Below are 18,404 nucleotides of genomic sequence, written 5' to 3'. Positions count from 1 at the left end.
TATATGTAGCTAAATGTCATGGTGTGACTTTTGATTTTGAAGGGTTTTTTATTCTCCAGAATTTCTCATCTGAAGTTATTTTACCTAGGGAATATCATCAACATATTTTTTTTTCCCACTGAATAGAAATTAGTGGTGAATTAATTTACATAAACTTTTTCACACAGCTTCAGTGAATGTCTCTGAGATGTGGATTGTAGGAAGCCAAGCTGAAAGTGAATCTATTTTCATTTAACATGAAGAAATTTGATTTATTGAAATTGGGCATTTGGATTTATTGAGTTAGAACATATTAAAACTATAATTTCAAAATGGTTTCCATCCAGTTTTTTTGTATTGAACAAAAATGCCTTTCATTTTTAATCTGCTTTGAAACCTTATGTAACCAGGACTGTTGATTTGTGTTCTCTTGTCACCCTTGTTCAACCCTCATGGCCAGTTTCTCATGAAGAGAGATAAACATCTCAAAAAATATATAATTTCATACAGTTTTCGTAGAAGTTGCCAGATGGATATAAAGGATAAGTTCAGATTACTAGAGGGAAGGCTCAAAATAATAAATTTAGGTCAGCAGTTGGGTTTAATTTTGATTTGAATAAGTATGGTCTTACCTCAAAAGCAGACTAATTTGTGGTTCTTGCTTGGGAAGAAATTAGTAGATGTGAAAGGTGCTGTGTGCTGTGAGATGACAGGAAACTTAGGTGGCTTTAGCTGGGCAAACTGAGGAAGAAGTATGTAAATCTGACCAAAAAATCATATATAGGAATCAGCATAGGAGTTTATAATTTCTGTTGTTCTTTGTAGTATTGCTTATCTGAAACTTAATGAAAAGTTTCTTTATTTGCCCTATTTACATGTTTTGATACAGCAAATACCAACATTTTCCATAATGCAAGCAGTCCATTTCCAGAATTTAGTTGCAATTGCAGACTTTGCATAGTTCCACGTATATATTTATGCAGACATATATATATATATATGCATATACATATATGTGTGTGTGTGTATATATAGATGTTCTGTTCAGTACCAGTATTGTAAGTCAGTCTTAAAAAATTGTGATTTCAATGTTCTGGGCTCTTGGCACTTCAGTATTGTATTCCAATCTCAGAAGAACTGCCTTTGCAAATTTAGGTGACAGTTTGCTCCTTGGTAAGTCAGATTTCAAAGTAAAAAGCTGTTTTTACAGTCACCCCTAATTTTAGTGTTTGATATCAGCCATGAGCCAAATTTATGAGTTGTTTATGAAAGTAGAGAACTTGAAGTAGGAAGAATGAAAGACACTAGAAAGTTACCTGGTCTTTTTAATACTTCCAAGTGTTTCAAGTTGATTTATGGCCTTATTTTATCTCAACATGTTCAACAATCAGCAGATTTACCATGTAAACCTCTGCTTTATCTTCTCTGTTTTCTTTTGTCACTGTTGCAATTCAACATAATGAGATGCAAGTTGTCCTTTTATCTTCTTCTTACTTTTAAGTTAGCAAGAAATGAATGTGGTAAAAGTTTTGTTAGCAACTTGTAAATCTTTAATGACTGTAAGAGATGATGCTATCTACTGTTTACAGTTTTAAAGAAAATGGTCTAAGGAGTGTCTTCCAGATATCAGATCAAATATAAATAATGGTGATGGTGCAGAATTTGGCAGAGTGAATTTAAGTATGTACATGATTACCTAATTATATACGACTGTATAGGTATATTTACATCATGATAATAATCTTTTTCAGTTTTAATCTCAAGTATATTATCCTTTAAGTTTTCACCAGTAATCTAAGGAATTTAAAGAAAGCTGACTTTAGAAAGTTTTCTTTTTCTTATAGATAATGTCGTAATGTAGAAATCACACAAGTACAGCACAGTTCACTAGGAAAATGAGCTTAGTGTTCTCAGTTTAGTCCAAGTTGGACAACACGTTATTTGGCACAATCAAGTGGCCTCACTTTAAGAGAAGTATAAGAGTGAATATGCATAGAGTTTTTATTATTTGAGTGAGCTGAACTGTACACTTAGAGCAATGAAAAACCCTTGTGCTGCATCCCACCTTCTTTCAATTGCACTGACTTTATAAGCACTGGATTTACAGCAAAAAAGTCTCCCTGAGAAATGCTGTTCTTTCTTATTGTGTATGGATTAAAGGATACATAGTTCTGCCTTTTATGTACTATGTTTGTATAGACAAGAAAAGTTGTGTAAGTTTTTTAGAAACATTGATAAAAATGTTAGTGCATATTTTAAACAGAGGGTGTTTTTCAGAAAACCCATGGGAGATATTCAACAAAAAAATAATTTTGTTTTGTTGTCAATTGCTCTTGTGCCTTGCCTGTTGAACAAAACCTACTTTAAAGTGAAAATGCCCTTTTCTTTGTCCAATCTTAATGGCTCCTTGGTAAAATGTTAGCTTCTGTTGGGGTACAAGTCTTAAATTATGCATTCACTTCCTATGAATTCTTCAGTGAAGAAGGATGAGACTCATGCATTAAGAAAGAAGGCGTTCCAGTCCATGGAAAGTGTGGCATGTGCTGAAAGACTATGACAGAATAAACTGTCAGTAGAGAACTTCCCATTGTGGAAGTCTTCACAGAGAGTCTCAGCTACCAGTTGCAAAGAACTAGCTCAAAGACAGGATTTAGTCAAAGCATGACAGAAGTCCTCAGTCTGGTGTGTCTGATGCTTTGCTCGGAGATGTTGAGCATGAGTGCCTGAATTTTCAGACTGTGGTTGCAATAAAAGGATGGGATTATTAAGTTAGGGCCTTGCAGTTGACTCATGGGTTGAAGAGGAGCTACTGAATCTCATTTCATGAGGGAAATGAAAGAGACTGTGTTCTGTATACAGTTCTGTCTTGGACCTGAAGTTGAAATGCACAGGGCATTTTAGATGGCTTGAGCTGAGGTTAAATAAATAAACTATGAAGTTAAGTGCAGTTATCAACTACTCAGTCAAACAAAAAATAAGGCAGCCTTTTTCATATACTCTTGGCCTTCTCGGAGATGCCAGAGGAGGAACTTCAGTATTAAGGGTGTTGAAAATAGCTAGTAAAGCAGAAGCCAATGCTAATAAACAGTTTTGGAAGTAGTATGAGTGGTTTAAGCATAGTCTGGATTATTGTTATTGCTGTGTTAAATCACAGCAATCAAATGGCCAAGCCTTGCTTTGAATGATTAAGTGGAACGGCCGTCAATGAAAAGCCTTCAGGCTGCAAAGCAGACACAGGGATGGGTGTGGTTGTGGTCAGCTCTCCCAAACATTACTTTGGATGCTGTTTTAGATACAGGGCAGGGTGTTACATGATATTTTCAGGACCTGGCAGATTTTAGTTTGGTTTGGATGTTTTTTATGTACCTTGGCAGGCATGCATATCCCTGCAGCCATACAGCACTCTGCATTAATGGCTGAAGTAACACCTACTGGTGAGGTAGAGTCAATCAGCAACAGACTGGTGTTGACTCATGACTTCAGTTGACTCATAATCACATTGAGCTTTGAGGGTCACTTTTGTTCCCACCCTGAAGGCCAATGCCAGTTCCTGTCATGAATTTGAGTACCCATTGATTAAGAAAGTGGATGATGTGCTTTGTGGACAAATGAGCCAGGCTCTTTAAGGAAGATATGGCAGGGCCTTGTATTATTTCCATCAGTCAGTTAATTAAAATTATTTGTTCCTGTTTATATCAGTCTACAAGGCTTTAGGTAGATTGCACTAATAATAGAATTATAGAAGCATAGAATCGTCTAAGTTGGAAAAGACTTTTTAGATCATCAAGTCCAACCATTGAGCTCAGTGTGTCAAAATGATCTCACAGAGAGAGGGATTTATTTCAAACTGTATTCAGACTTTATCTTCTTCCTCATAAATTTTTGCCTCTCCTGGAAGAGCCTGGAAAAACAGATGAGGCTTGAAGTATGCCAGGTCTGAGTATTGTCTGATGAAGGTAGTATCATATGCCAGATAAAGGGATTTTTAGATGAGATTTAGAGAAAGAATAGAGGAAGAGGGCATTTTGATCCTGGAAATCCTGGGATTTAGAAGGCAAAAAAGTATTAGAATAATTTCTATGGTGTCATTTAAGACAGTCTTGGCTTGAAAGGGAAGCAGTATTGCAGCATATCTGAAGATAGGTATCTCAGTATGATCCACTTTAGTTTCACAAATGTAAAGTCATTTAGCTTATCATCTTATATATGATGATAATAAATATGAGAACAGCTCATTCTTTTTTAAATCCATAACTTGTTAAAATGATTGGCAATCCTTTTCCAAGCTACTGCACAGGAACTCCGGCTGGTAAAAGCTATGGAATCTCAGGCAAATACTGTTGCTGATGGCACAGCTTGATTTCTCCTGTGTGGGTGCAGAAGATGTGGCTGTGTTAAGCCTATTCCACCATGCCTAAAGGAACCATCTGTCTTGAGCTGCTGGGTAGTCCATACAGCAACCCATCAAATTTGGATTCTAATACCTGGACCTCTTTCAACAGTGCTTCAGTTTTATTGCCTTCTGAAAGGCATGAGAGAAGAGTAGGTGCTACTTTAAACAGTTTATTTAAAAATTTGATATATGTTGTTGTTCATATGTTTTACTGCTTCCTTGTTCATCATCTATGGATTAAACTTGTTATCTTCATGCTTGAATGAGCGGTTTTCAGTCGTTCAGTCATGCATTTCTGCTGGCCTGTTTCATTCAGGTAATTCCATATCTTTTCACCTTTAGCTTGAAATACTGTGAGGAGGATGTTTATTTTCTTGTTTAGTGTGATTTCATGGATGAGAGGCTGCAAAACACTCACTATTCCAAGTAAGGATTAAACCAAAATTGGTCTATACCTTAACTTGCAGCTCCTTTCAAAATGTTTCTTCCAACAATATCCCTGTTTGAAGCAACAAGACCTGTAAACTGCAAATGCCCTGGGAGAGAAGCAATAACATCCAGCTTGCTGTAATGTCCTCACAGAACAGATAATGGGCAAGCACAGTAGGGATATGTCTACATTTTGATAAATCTTCATCTACCGTATTTGAATTTCAGTTTTGCTGTAACAAAATGTGTCTCAGTAACATTTCTCTTACTATAATTTTGCCGAAATTATCACCTTGAGGGGCTCCAATGGAGCTTTTGGAGCTTTTGTGAACTTTGATGTAAAGCTCTCCTGCAGTGAGAGATCAGAACTGCCATGTGTAAAAGCAGAGACTCCTTTGAGAACACTTTCTTAGGAAACAGATGCTGTTCTGTCTCAAAAGATTTAAACAAAATTGTATTGAGTTAAATGTAATATAGGACTTAGGCATTTCCTTGGGTGATGTCACCAGATTCTTCTTAGACTTATAACCTCCCACAAAAACCCCATATCAACATTACTTGCAAGTCATGGGCACAGTAAAGTGTAAAAGATTAAAAAAGAAAAAAATTGTTACTAAATGGATGTTGTTATCAGGGAAACCTGAATTTAATACTTTAAGAGAGATCACTATTTGCAATAATTAATAATATTTAATTGGTAATGTTATGCTACTCGTCAGAATAAAAAGAGAAAACTAGTTGGCAGGTTAAAAGACTGTATAGTATGAAAATTAGGTCTGACTGCAAGCATTTACATGTGTGAGAATTCCTACAGGACTCCTTAAATTCAGTTGAATTACTTATGTATAAACCACAGTAACTGTTTACAGTACCTGACCTTAAATCAAGGATTTTTATTTTTTTTTAAACTATCTGTGGTATACCCTTTAACTGTGTTGGAATTCGGCATTCTGTTTTAAAATGTGCCAAGCCACTGATGTTGTCTAAACTTCCTCCAGAGTTGGAAAGAGCTGCACTGATTGATAAATTGAAACACTGCACAACAAAAGGTCTCCTTCTCCTTGCACTTCAGTGTATTTTCTGGAAATTTTATCTTATTAGATCTTTAAGGATTGTTTTTTGATTTAGCATGTTTGTCTTTGCTTTCTTAGCTTTATTCAGGCATTTACCCTGCTAATCAATAGTCAACGTTATATAACCACCAGAATGAAATCTTGCTTTTCCTAGCATCTTTTGTATCCAGTTCTGTGCAAAGCCTGTGATCAAGGAGTGGTGCTGCATTGTAAATTCACACCATTTACATGACATGAATTTATTTTGAGCAGTGTCCTTGCAGAAAACAGTAATTTCAACATAACTTGCATTTGTTGTGGGAATCCCATAGCAGTGACATTTCCTGAAAATTTGTAATACTGAACTGGCCGTCTATAAAAGTTGAGCATGTTTTCCCTAAAGTCACAAAAAATTATGAAAGCTATATTGGTTTCCTGCAGTCTGACTGTACTTAGTTTTTATTGCTTCCTGAGCCCATGAGAAAATCCATAATACATTTAAAACTGTTACTTTCATCATTCCAAGCCTTAGATGCTGGTGTGTTGGCTTCTACTCTCTTTCTGGAGGTGATAAAAGTCTCAGTCCCACAAAGTGCTGCTCTCCTTCTGGTTCTGCTGATTGGTGTGAGGTTGAAAGGCACAGAAATGTCTAGTTGTTGTTCAGCTTTGGGCTATATGGATCCTTAATTGGATCATCAAATCTGAGTAGCTTTATGGTTTTTGTTGTGAGTACTTGTCCTGGTTTAGAGCAAATTTGGGAGAGAATCCCAAAAGAGGGGCCCCTCCAGAAAGCAAACCCACATGGCCCCTCCCCCCAACCGGTTTGGGAAGGATTCCTCGGAGAGAAGTGGAAAGAACCTGTTTATTTAACAGGAACAGCACCCCCAGCACAAAAATGAACAAGACTGGATGACACGACTCTTTCACCGCTCTGAAAAAGATGACAAATTCAGAAAGTCTCTCTGGGGGTGGTCGCTCTGGTATCAGTCCCTCCAGTGCTGGGGCAGCTGCTGCAGCCACAGGGTGCAAACTCTCGGTGTTCCCAGGTCCCAGTCTGGAGCAGGTTCGAGTAGGTCCAAAACAGGAAAGGAGAAACAGTCCAGGATGAAATTTGGACTGTTTAGCTAAACTAACTAATGAGCAGAAGCAAAAAGCAAGAGCAAGCAGAAGCAAAGCAGAAGCAAGAGCAAAGTGAAAAGCCAGGCAAAAAGCAAAACCAGCACTATGTACTGTCCCGTCTGTATGTCCCGCCGGCCGTGGGGGAGGGGCTGATAAGAAACCAAAACAAAGCATTCACTCTTCAGAGCCAGTCTTGAAGGCACAGAGCATAATATCCAGCATACACAGCACACACGAAGGGGGACACGAGCATCCTAATGTCACCCTAGGACAGTACTGAAATTCTCATTATAGTTACTATGGCCAAGATATGCCTGGAAATATTCAGGGGTGTAGCAGGTTGTAACTCACTTCCATTTGTGTGAGAGAAGACTGTTAGCAGTGGGAAAGTAGTGGATATAAAGAGGTCTTTATTATGTTGAGATATTAAGACAGTTTAGAATACATATCAGATAAAAAAAACCAAAGTGCTTTCATACAGGAGTTGGACTTGATGGACTTGATCCTTGTGGGTCCCTTCCAACTTCAGCTATTCTATGATTCTGTAACACACTGCCACTCCCTCCCTCAAAAATCACCCCTTGCATTTGCAAATATAAGATTTTATGAAAAGGGGCAATAAAACCCCAAGACAACAACAAGAAAAATCAGATTCAGAATGTTGGTGAGCAATAGAAAGGAGTTAAGTGTCCATTTATGAGACTTTTAATCTGTTACTTTAGTACAGGCTCTTTTTATTTTGTTCTTTTTCATTTAAGCCAACCCTGAGACTTATCACAAGATTGCATTGGGGAAAAATCTCCTGAAAGCATTTTTCTCATATACTGTAGCTTAAAAAAATGTGTGAAATTCAAGATTGGAAAGTATTATACAAGAGTAGTTTTTCCTTTTTTTTTATTAACACATTTTTCTTCAAACCTACCAAAGTATTTTTTCCCACAAGACTCCAAAGGAAAAATGACATCAAATGGTAAAATCCTGTTATATGTTATTTCCAGAAGAATCCATGGAAATCCTGAATATGCTTTTATCATTTGCACTGTAATGTTCCATTTTAACAAGGAGCAACATACTGAAGAGTATTCAGTTGCTGGATGCTTGATGGTAAGCAAAAGCTGATGTTTCTGTGAATATTACACAGCACTTAGGAATTTGTAGCACCTCAGATCTGTTGTACAATAATAGCAGTTAGAAATGGAAAACTCTTGTTATATCAGCTTGACCATCTCTCTGACCACCAGATTTTTGTCCTCATTGTGGTACTAATTTGCAAATGTCATAAGCCATGTGGCTTCCACTGTTTCCCCAAGGAAAATACATGGCATTAAAGCAGCCTTGAATATTGCTTTCCTTGACTTCATCTTCTTGATCCTTTTTCATCTCTGTTTTACTGAACAATTCCTAATGTTGCTCTGCCTTTAGCTGTTTTGTTTCTCTTCCTCTCTTCTGTTTTCTACAAAATCACACAATTATTTATGCTGTTCTCTTTGCATTTCTTCTATTATATCTTTCTGGTATTGAGGAGCCATGGGCTGTAATGGACACACTGGAAATCTCTACTGGAGAAACTGGTGTTTATGTACAAAGTAGACAATGTACTGAGTTTTGTGGCCCTATAAGTTAAACTCATTCAAGAAGCACAGCACAGGCCCTAAATACAAGTTTGTACCAGACTCCTTATTCAAGAAAAAAGTGAGTTTTTTTCCCCCTATAAACTTAGTAGACTTTTTATTCTATGTTTTACTGAAGATGGTGTTGGTTAAAGCTGCCTGTACTTTGGATGTATCATAGATAAGTCTGTTGAAAGCTTCATTCTAACAATGTTATCAGGGATGTTAAGAGATTAACTGCACTATTTTGACTTAAGTTACAGATGCACACTAACAAGAGTAGGGGTCTGTGAATAACTGGCTGGTTTGGGGGTTTTTTTTAAAGTTTCTGGCTTGAAGAAAAAAAAGATTGGACAATTTGTTTTTTTGGGACAAGCTCCAATGATTTATTCAGGTTTCTTTTTCTTCTCCTCAAATGAAGTATTTCACTTAGACTTCATATCAACTAACTTATTTTAAAAATATATATATATTCAAGGAAGTTTATTTGCAATGCTTCAGTGTGAAATGAAGATTCAAAGGATTTTTAAAATTTAAAAAATTCTGTAGTTATTTAATTTTTAATAATTCTGATAAATTCAGCAGAAAATTGACCTATGGTTTATTAGACCTGTATTTACAGATTTCAAATGAAAATCATCTCAGCTGAAAAGTTTGCTCAGTATTAGCTCAAGTGACATTATGTAGATCAGTAATGTTTGGAGGTTGTAGGTCTTCAAGACATTAATTATGAGCTGCAGCCAACCTGTAAGAAGTAGAAATTGACTGTGTGTGTATATGTGTGTATATATATATATGTATGTATATGGTGTCTGTGAAGGCTTTTAGATCTTCCTGCAGGCAGACTCTGGGTGGTTGTCTCCAGGAGTACGATTCACTGCTATTCATGTGAAAATGGTGGAAAATCTTGCCCTAAAGCTACCCTACCCCTGGAGTTTTGCCTATCTGTCATGGTGATGGAAGATAAAGGATTTGTTAATAGTCAGCTGACTGGTCGTCTGTCTGGAAGTCAACACAACAGCACAACGAATCAGGCAGGCAAAAGACTGATTGCTATGGCATTGCTTCTCCCCAGGAAAAAGCCAAGAGCTATGTCCACACAACAAAGACCCTGGTTTTAATATATTATCGTCTGCTTAATCTCAAGGTACATGGTCCAAGTGGGGTTTTTTTCTGAAAGCAAATTCTTAAAAACCCAACTTTTCTGAAAACCTTAATAGGATTGTGGGTTGCAGTGAATGGGAAGATATAGGCATGATGAATAATAAATTGAAGCAACAGTGTTTGTATGGCCATAATTACTTAAGTCTTAGTTTTGTGTTGTGCATATTTGGCTTAGAAGCCACTGAATTAATTTACCTTCCTGACAAGAGCAGATAGCTAATGAGAAAGAAGGGAGGTTTGGCTACTGAAAAGCAAACTCATTTGCAGAATTTACTTCCTGGCAAGAAATATCAGTTCCAGCTGAAATGTGTCATTTGTGACTTCTTGAGATCTCCTCTAAATGAAAACAATCAATTTTCAAAACCTTTGCAAGCTTTCCAGAGGAAATGTCCGGGATTTGGTAGGTGATTGTGAGATGTCAGATATTTGGAGAAAATGAGTATTTTTCATCCAAAATTTTGGCTTCATCGAAATTATGCTTCCTATAATAATGATCATTGACATGATTTTAGGTAGGTGACTGTTTTTTAAACAGGTTGTCATCCTACAAGCATACTCCGTTTGCTTTGTAATAATTTTTGGGGTTTTTTTCTTGTTGTTCCTAAGAGGGACTTAAAACACTGTTATTAGAGTACTGTTTACAGAGCTCTACATTGCTTCAAATTAACTAGCATCTCATTCATCTTGGTCTCCTTAATATATATTTGTAAGATGGATTTGGTGGTTTGATAGCTCCTTAGTTCTTAGAGCATGTGTTTATTCCAACTCTGTGTATGTGGAGTGTGTGTATGTATATTTATATTTATATTTACATGTGTATGTAACTGGAGTAATTAGAAGAAGCAGCTGTGCAGCTTGGGAAATTGTAGTGATGCCACTGGATGTTTTTCCTGGTTTTCAAACTTTATATGAGAAACATTTCATATATCTTGGGCATTTTCCAAATACGAATCAGAAGAAAATCCTAAAGAAACCATACTGAGGGCTAATGCCTAGAGGCATGAGTGCACAAAAACTTTGTAAGTTGTTTAAAACTTAATTAAAAAAACCCTATGTGGACCTTTGGTAAATGTTGCCTTTGTCATTGTTACTCCTTATTAACTCCATTGTGTAAGGGCTACTACATGTTACTATTAAGTCAGAATGACAAAAGGAAGACTTCAGCAAAGTTTTTGTGAGTTTTGTGGGAATAGACCCTCCTCTTTCCCCAAGGTCTGAGCTGCCCCTTCTACCCCTGCTATTTTGTGGCATTTAGAAACGTAGCAGTGGGTACCTTCATGTAGGTTGGATTTGTCGTGTTAGTCGCAGTTAGTGGGGGGCACATTTACAGGGGTGGAAACGGTTGTTTCACATTATCCACCCTGTGATGTCTATGGTCCCTTAGGACAAAGCAAAGTTCAATGAATGAAGCCCTTTCTCTCAGTCACACCAGATGAAAAACAAATTTATTTGTTTTACACAGTTCTTTAATAAATGAGTCAGCCATGCTTCCCACTTATTCAGCTACCATCACTCCACTTTCTGATACAAAAATCTGTGCATTTTTAAATTATGTGTGCAGTGGTTAGTGACTCAATGGTGACTTGGGGAGGCAATGCGGGGGCCCCTCTCAGCTTATTAGCCCATTAAAAGTCATACAGAATACCAGTTAAGTCCAGTTTCTCCCATTAAAGCAGTACAGGAAAGTTTGTAGCTTGTTGATTTTACAATAATCCATTTTGCACTCTTACTAAACTGTGTCTGTTTGATAAGCAAGACTGGTGCTTTCCTCAATATTTGAAAAGCCCTTTGGATTGTGTTTACAGAATGAAGGTTAAATACTAAGAAAAAGGAAGTGGTATACATTTTCTCAAGTAGTTTTTAATGAAAAGAAAATTATTAATAATGAATAGATGGGCCTTCTTGAAAGAAGAATTATGATTTTCAGAAATATGACTTAAAGGTGCTGGGAAAAATCTGTCATCTTTTGTTAACAAAAAACCCAAAAGCTATTAGCTTTGGTCATTTGGAACATTTAGTTTTGGATCCAATATTTTATGAAAAACAGTTACATTAAAGCTGCAGTTTCTTCTAAAGCTGTCTTATGTCAGGCCTAGAAATAGCAATTCTGACCATTAGGCCATGAGATGGGGTGGGTTTTTTCCTCTTTTAGATGGGAATAGCTGAAGAACAGGGTGCCTCCCTTTTCTAACTTAATCTGAACTCAAAATAACTTTTGTCTTGTTATAACAGCTCTTTTCTGAGTCACTGTATGAAAAAGAGACTGGAAGTATTGGATATTGTAGATCAAACACTTCAAAGCCAACTTTGACTTAGTTTTATGCATGCTTTAGAGTAGACTAATGTACAATAGTGTCCAGGAAACTCAGCCAGTAATTCATAAGGGTCCAAAGTGTTCTCCTCAGCATGAATCATAGCAGCATAAATGATAGGATTGGAGAAGATCCTTTAGGCCATCCAATTCAAAACCTGTGTATCTTCCTTTTCACTATCCCCACTAGGATTTCATCTGCCCTATCTCTGCAAACTTCCCATATCCCTGACTCAGCCACCTCCCTGGGTAGTTTCTTCCATTGCCTAATTATTTAACCTGAACATCTTTAAACCTTACAGCATCATGCTGAGTGTGAACAATTTATGACTACAGAAAATGATTCCTTCTCCTCCCTTCTGCCATCATGCTCAAATATCGTCTCTCCCTTTAAATGTGTCATTGGGGTTTTTTTTTTTTTTTTTTTTCCTAACTGCATGAATAATAATCCCAGGAAAGTTGGGGGTTTTCTGCTGTCTTTGGTGCTTCTGTCACTCTAACTGATTTTCTTTGAACTTGATTTTCAGGCCTCAAAAGTACATTTTGATCTACAAATGAACTTTCTGTGACTCAATGATATGTGTGTATTAAGTCATGCTTTTGAAGAGGTGAATAGCATGATTGAAGTATTCTGTGTCTTTGTTTATAGAAGCTGTTTTCTTGAGGGTGCTAATTGACAAATACATGGCATTTGAGAGATTTAAGTGACTTTCTTGGTGTCAGATATCCTCCATCTCATGTTACTAATCAGGATTTTAATATAATCATGTATTCTGGCTCTGTTTTGAAAACTGAACTCCAAAAGCTCTTGGAGTTGCCTACTGCTGAGTTAAAACTTATCATGATCATTTCCAAAGCAGCTTCCCAGTTTGTAGCTGTGTTAATAAACAGAGACATAAACCTTTCAATATGCATTTCTCTAAGTGTATGTGCGCAGACCAGTGTTATTATGATAGGATTTTTGGATGCTCTATAAAAAAAAACCAGAGAGAACTTCATAATGGGAGATATAAAGATGAAAGGAAGCTTTTTATTCCTAATGAAATGAGGTAGAGAAGCCTTAATCTTCAGAATTTATATTTATACCCGGTATTTTTTAGGATCTGCCTAAGCTTGTTGGAATATGCTAATGAGAAACCTCTCTGATGCTAATTATCTCATCTGCTATGATGTAGAATGTGCCAGTTAGATCAATGTGACATTTATGTTCTTCTCCTAGATGACTAATAAAAGTTGCATGTCAGAAAAAATACAGGGCAGAGGTGGGAAGGCTGGTTATTGCAAGCTGTATTTTCTTGATTCTGCATTGCCTCCCATTTTGGAGTTGCACAATAAAAATAGCTGCAGTCTGTGCCTCACCTGTCAGCTCGCCTCTCCCACAGTTTACTCATGTAGTAGCTTTTTGATCCATGCAGAAGTATTCCAGGTTCCCTATAGCTGGAACCTACAGGGCTGTTGTGCAAACTTGTGTGAAACCAGGGTAAATCCTGCTCTGTGACTTCAGTTCTGCCAGCCAGTAATTACAGTAAATGTGTTAGATTTAGTGGATCCATGGCTTTTCGTGAAAGTAACCATTCATGGTTCACTTTGGCACAGCAATTTGTAGAAATAGACACAAGGGTTATTTGTAAGAAGTTAATGTCAGGGAAGTAACAGATTTTGAAGGCAGTGTCTTGGGCACTATTTTTTGGCTCAAAGAATTTTTTTGTAAGTTTATTATTAGACTTTAATTTTTAACAGGCCATGTTTTCAGCCTAACAAAGGAAAAAAATGCATTATGATATAGCCTTCTCATTGAGAGGTTCCCCCCACCCCAGATGTTTTTGTAAGCCTCCCTTCTTTAATTTCTGGGTTTTTATGTTTCTTAGAGGTCCAGTAGCCAGTCAGTCCTCAAATGTCAAGAGGCTGAGGGCACTGTGCAGTAGAAGTGTCATAGCTTAAATGTTCAACACTTAAATACACAGTTGGTAAACTCTTGGTCTCTGGTAAATCTGGAGCCATTCTTTCTGGGTTCAAAGAGCTGACCAAGTCTTAACTCCTTTTTTCTGTTTCTCATTCAGATTTTGTGTGTGTCCAACTTTTATAGGAGCGTGCAGCAGCCAGTTTCATAATTCTGGCATTATTTTCATTGACTATGGTGGGAAATCAAGATATTCTCAGGTACTTTTTTTAGGCAGAGCTCTAAACAGCTCTACAAAGCTGTGTAGTCAGGAACAGTGTTAACTGTAGCTTTGCAGTGGTTTCCACACTGCATTGAGCTGTGGTGGGTGTTTCACTGCCAGTGCATTACTTAAACACAGATACTTGCTGAGGAAAGCCCTGCAGAAGTAGCACAGTGGAAAAAGTTAAAGTTTGTTATTTCCATGGTGCATTTCAAGCAGTATTCCCTCTATCTTTTATATTTGTTAATCTCTTAGTCCTAGAGCAATATTTCTTTCTCCTCCCCAATGTTTGTACCTCATCTTGGTTTCCTATAATCCACGAGTTTCCTTATCCTGCTATCTACCTCCTTCCCCATGATCATTGATGAAACAAGATGGGACCTGCTGCTGGTCCCTTTGGCATCCCAGCGTGGGCTACATGATGAGAGCTTTGAACAAAGGAATGGCCATTTGAGGGCTGACCTTTGGAACTCCAAGTCAGCTCTTAACACGATACTTTTAATTGTCCTTAAAAATAAAAGTGGCAACATCAGTAAGGGGAACTTCTCAGACCCTCAGGGATTGGGCTTCCAGCTGTTGCTGAAATTTTACTGCTTTAGTCTTTTTATCTCAAGGCTTGAGCTAACATTTGTTCAGTTTGGTGCCATCACCCATGAAAACCACTATAAATTCTAAAATCCCCAAGCACCAAAAACATTGGAAGTGTAAAATAAAAGCTGGAAAATAAGTCTAGATTGTTTTGATCATGTGAAATTGCACAGATCTAAATGAAAGCACGTGGATTTAAGTTTATGTAGTTTGTTGGTGCTAAATTCTGTGTGAACATGATTGTAAAAGTAATTAGGCTGACAAGAGACTGGTGGCTTTGGTTTAGAACATTGGATGCTCAAATTTTATTCTGCTGACCTGCTGGATCATTTAATTGCATTTTGAAGGATTTTAGCCTTTTTCAGAGAAGAAGGGAAAAAAGGATATCAAAATAAACATCATAAAATCTGTGTGTTATTTTATTATTAGTCATATATCATTTGGAGAGAGTGCCAATTTATTTTGGATTGCTTAAATTAATTAGAAAGGGGTTTAAATAATTTTCAAACTAAACTAAGAGTGCATATGTATAAGCACTCTTATGCATATGAAGAAGAAGCTTCTGGGTGAAATAACCACTTTTAATTTTAGTCATTCAAGTATGTGTGTGTAAAAATTTGTGTGATAATTCACTGTTTTCTTTCTCTCTAGATATTTGAAGCAACTTTCTATGAGTCTCTATCCCCTTTTCAAATTCTGTCAGGTTCATTGTTGCTAAGATTATTATCCTATCCAAGACCGATTAATCTCTTGAACTAATATTTGAAAGTGGGAAACATTCTCTTGGCTCATAGCAAAAGTTGCCTTCAATATAAGAGTATGGCTATTTTCCTCTGGGCCAAGCTGATAGTCATATATCTATATCTTTGTATATATAGATCTAAGTATATCCTCGTTAATGAGTGTATGCATTCAATTTTCTATTGTTTTGCAACTTGTATTGTCATTTTTTTCCCAGAAGAAGGGACGGAATAAATGCAAGTAGATTGGAGTAACTCTGTTTCAGATCATATGCCTAGTTGTCCTCTGTCATTTTTTCTGGTGCAAAAGTAGTCCCTGATTTTGTAGTTTGAACTGTTATCATCCATGATATGTATAGAAAAGCGGATGTGAAATTGACTTTATTGCATTATTTTTTTTTATTTTCTGAACTTGTGAGCACTTGAATTTGCAAGTTAAGCAGTTTTATCCTAAGTGTTTTGCATGTAATAAATTGTTTCCTCCAGCTATAACCAAGGCTTTCACAAACTGATAGAATCAACAATATAGAGCATGTAGTTGCCAACTGCACTAAATTTTTAAGCATCTCCTTTTTGCTTTACAGGTCTGTCTGAGGATGCAGCAGAGGAAACAAAAAGCCATGAACTCTGACGACAACCCTCAGGAGAAATTTCTATCTGATGCCAGATGCATTTATAGTTCAGCAGTACCAATCCATTTTACTCTGTAATGATTACAGCTTCCAGAAGAAGAGAACTGTGCTAATTTATATAAAAACAAAAAAGTTCCACTCTAATAATTTGGTTGGGTCTCCCTGCCAACTGCTATCATCCTTCCTGTGAGCAAAGTTTAAGCACTTACCCAACTGTGGTAGGGGTGTTTTGTTGTGTTTTGTGATACATCATCCCTTTCTAAGGATTCAGTTGATTGATCAAAGACTGTTTATACATAGTTAAAAGCAAACTTTGTTTCACTATATGTTTTGTCTTTTTAAAAGATATTCTGAACTGTACCTCCCTTTGAGATTATATTAACATTTGTTATATCACAGTTTTGACAAAAGATAATTATCTCGTTTCCTCCTGTACTAACATTCATGATTCCAGACAGCTGAATTCACCACCAGGAGAAAAACTGGTAATCCATCAACTCTCTTCCCCCCTATCTCATTGCTTATACAGACTCCTGCTCTCTAGAGATATAGAGTAAAATATGGTTACTGGACATAAAGGGCAAACCCTTTTGCCATTAACTATGCCACTATGGGAGTAAAGTTTACACTGTAAGTACCTTGAGCACAGCAACACATGGATCTTTTTATGGTTACCTGTGATTTCTGCTTTTCTTGTCAACCAGTCTGCTCTAGTTATATGTAAGATTTTCAAAAGTAACTACCAACTTCTGAGTGCCTTCATTTTTATTAATCCAGTTGGAGGGTGCTTTGAGTGTTGTGTATTTTGAGAGTTCTGAGTATTTGCCTTCTGAAGGTCAGGCCCATGCAAGGTGCCTGAAATACAACACCAAACAACTGAGGCAAACTTGGCCTAGAGTTTGGAAGAGTCAGGCTCATGTCTGGATTTCTGAGAGTGAGTTGAGATATTACTAAAAAACACTTGGAACTGAAAATAACTGAGACCAGGAGCAAGCGTATTAACAGGCATTTGAACAACTGTTGCTAGTTCATACCAAGATATAAGTTGCTGTCCCTTGGGTGGCAGACAGAGAATGCACTGATAGCTGCAGTTTAGTTTGTGGTAGATGCAAGTGCATGAGCCATCTCCCCATCCCACACTCCTGTTGGTTCCCTCAACAGGATTCACCAGCTCCTGTTCTAGCTAGTAAAGGCCCCTCCAACTCACTTTTGTGCTGTTTCAAAAGAGGTTGTAACAATTGCTGTGGTCAATGCTAGCTTGATCTATGGCTAATAAGGAGGCATTATTTTTCAGAATGTCTTAAGCCACCAACCTTCATCATCTCCATGTCTACTTTCAATTTCTTTACATCCACCCAGCCCAAAACCAAAACCAGCTTTGCAGCTCTTGTGCATCTGCTGCTTAACCTCTGGCCCTATTCTGGCTCAGTACACGATATAACTGTTTCAAGAAGCCTTTTTCAACATGTTAGCTATTAAATAGCTCAGTAGCCAAGGAACTGGGTAAGGCTTCTGATACCTCTAGGGCTGAAGTGAGCTGTAACTCCCAACAAAATGACTGTCCCCCAGGAGATCTCAGATTTATCTACAAATTGTGGGGCCAGAAATCTTGCTTCTTTCCCAGGAAGGAAAAAATCCTACCCCCTGCTTGTTATGGAGTGATTCTGCTCTCTGAGTTTTCTTCACTCTGATCCCTCCCCCGTGGTGTTTTGTCAGGAGGGTGGTATCCAACCCATTGTCACGGTACCCTGCTGCGCTGTGAAAATTACACAATAAAATAATCTCCTGTAGTCTCTGTACACACCTCAGTGACCAAAAAAGTCCATGGAGAACTAACCAATTACTGTAGCTATTAGGCTTAAATGTTAACTATAGATCTCAAATCTTCTTTTGTCCTCCTGTCAGTGGCTACTAGGGAATCTTGAAAAATCAAGCACAGTTACTACGAAAAGCCCACACCATAATGGTGTAGAATCCTGGACCAAAGAATCCTAAATTATAGGCATATAATATAGCTGGAAAGTACACTACTATGAGACTTCTGTGAAATATATTACTCTGTCATGATTCCCATTATTGAATGTGATCCCAGTGCTCAGAGCTGCCTGGCTTCGTTGGGACTTTAGGGTAAATGACAAGTAGGTACTCAGGTCAATTATATCATCCACTCTTATTTAAGTTATTTTCTGTCATTTTAAAATGTAATGCTCAGAAGCACTCTTATT

General features: G+C 37.2%; 1 protein-coding gene across 1 annotated transcript in view; it reads left to right on the top strand.

Annotated features, from left to right (window-relative positions):
- Positions 1 to 16,336, top strand: part of BBS9 (Bardet-Biedl syndrome 9) — a 285,212-nt gene extending 268,876 nt beyond the window's left edge. The window contains exon 23 of the mRNA XM_084226033.1: positions 16,132 to 16,336. Within this exon, the coding sequence (XP_084082159.1) occupies positions 16,132 to 16,178 (47 nt within the window). The 3' untranslated portion in view covers positions 16,179 to 16,336. The remainder of the gene's footprint in view (positions 1 to 16,131) is intronic.
- The last annotated feature ends 2,068 nt before the right edge of the window (positions 16,337 to 18,404 follow it).

This window comes from Fringilla coelebs (genome assembly GCF_963513975.1).
Source record: "Fringilla coelebs genome assembly, chromosome: 1".
Taxonomy (NCBI): Eukaryota; Metazoa; Chordata; class Aves; order Passeriformes; family Fringillidae; genus Fringilla; species Fringilla coelebs.
Note: the sequence above shows the minus strand (reverse complement) of the source record. Positions and strands in the feature narration are given on the sequence as shown.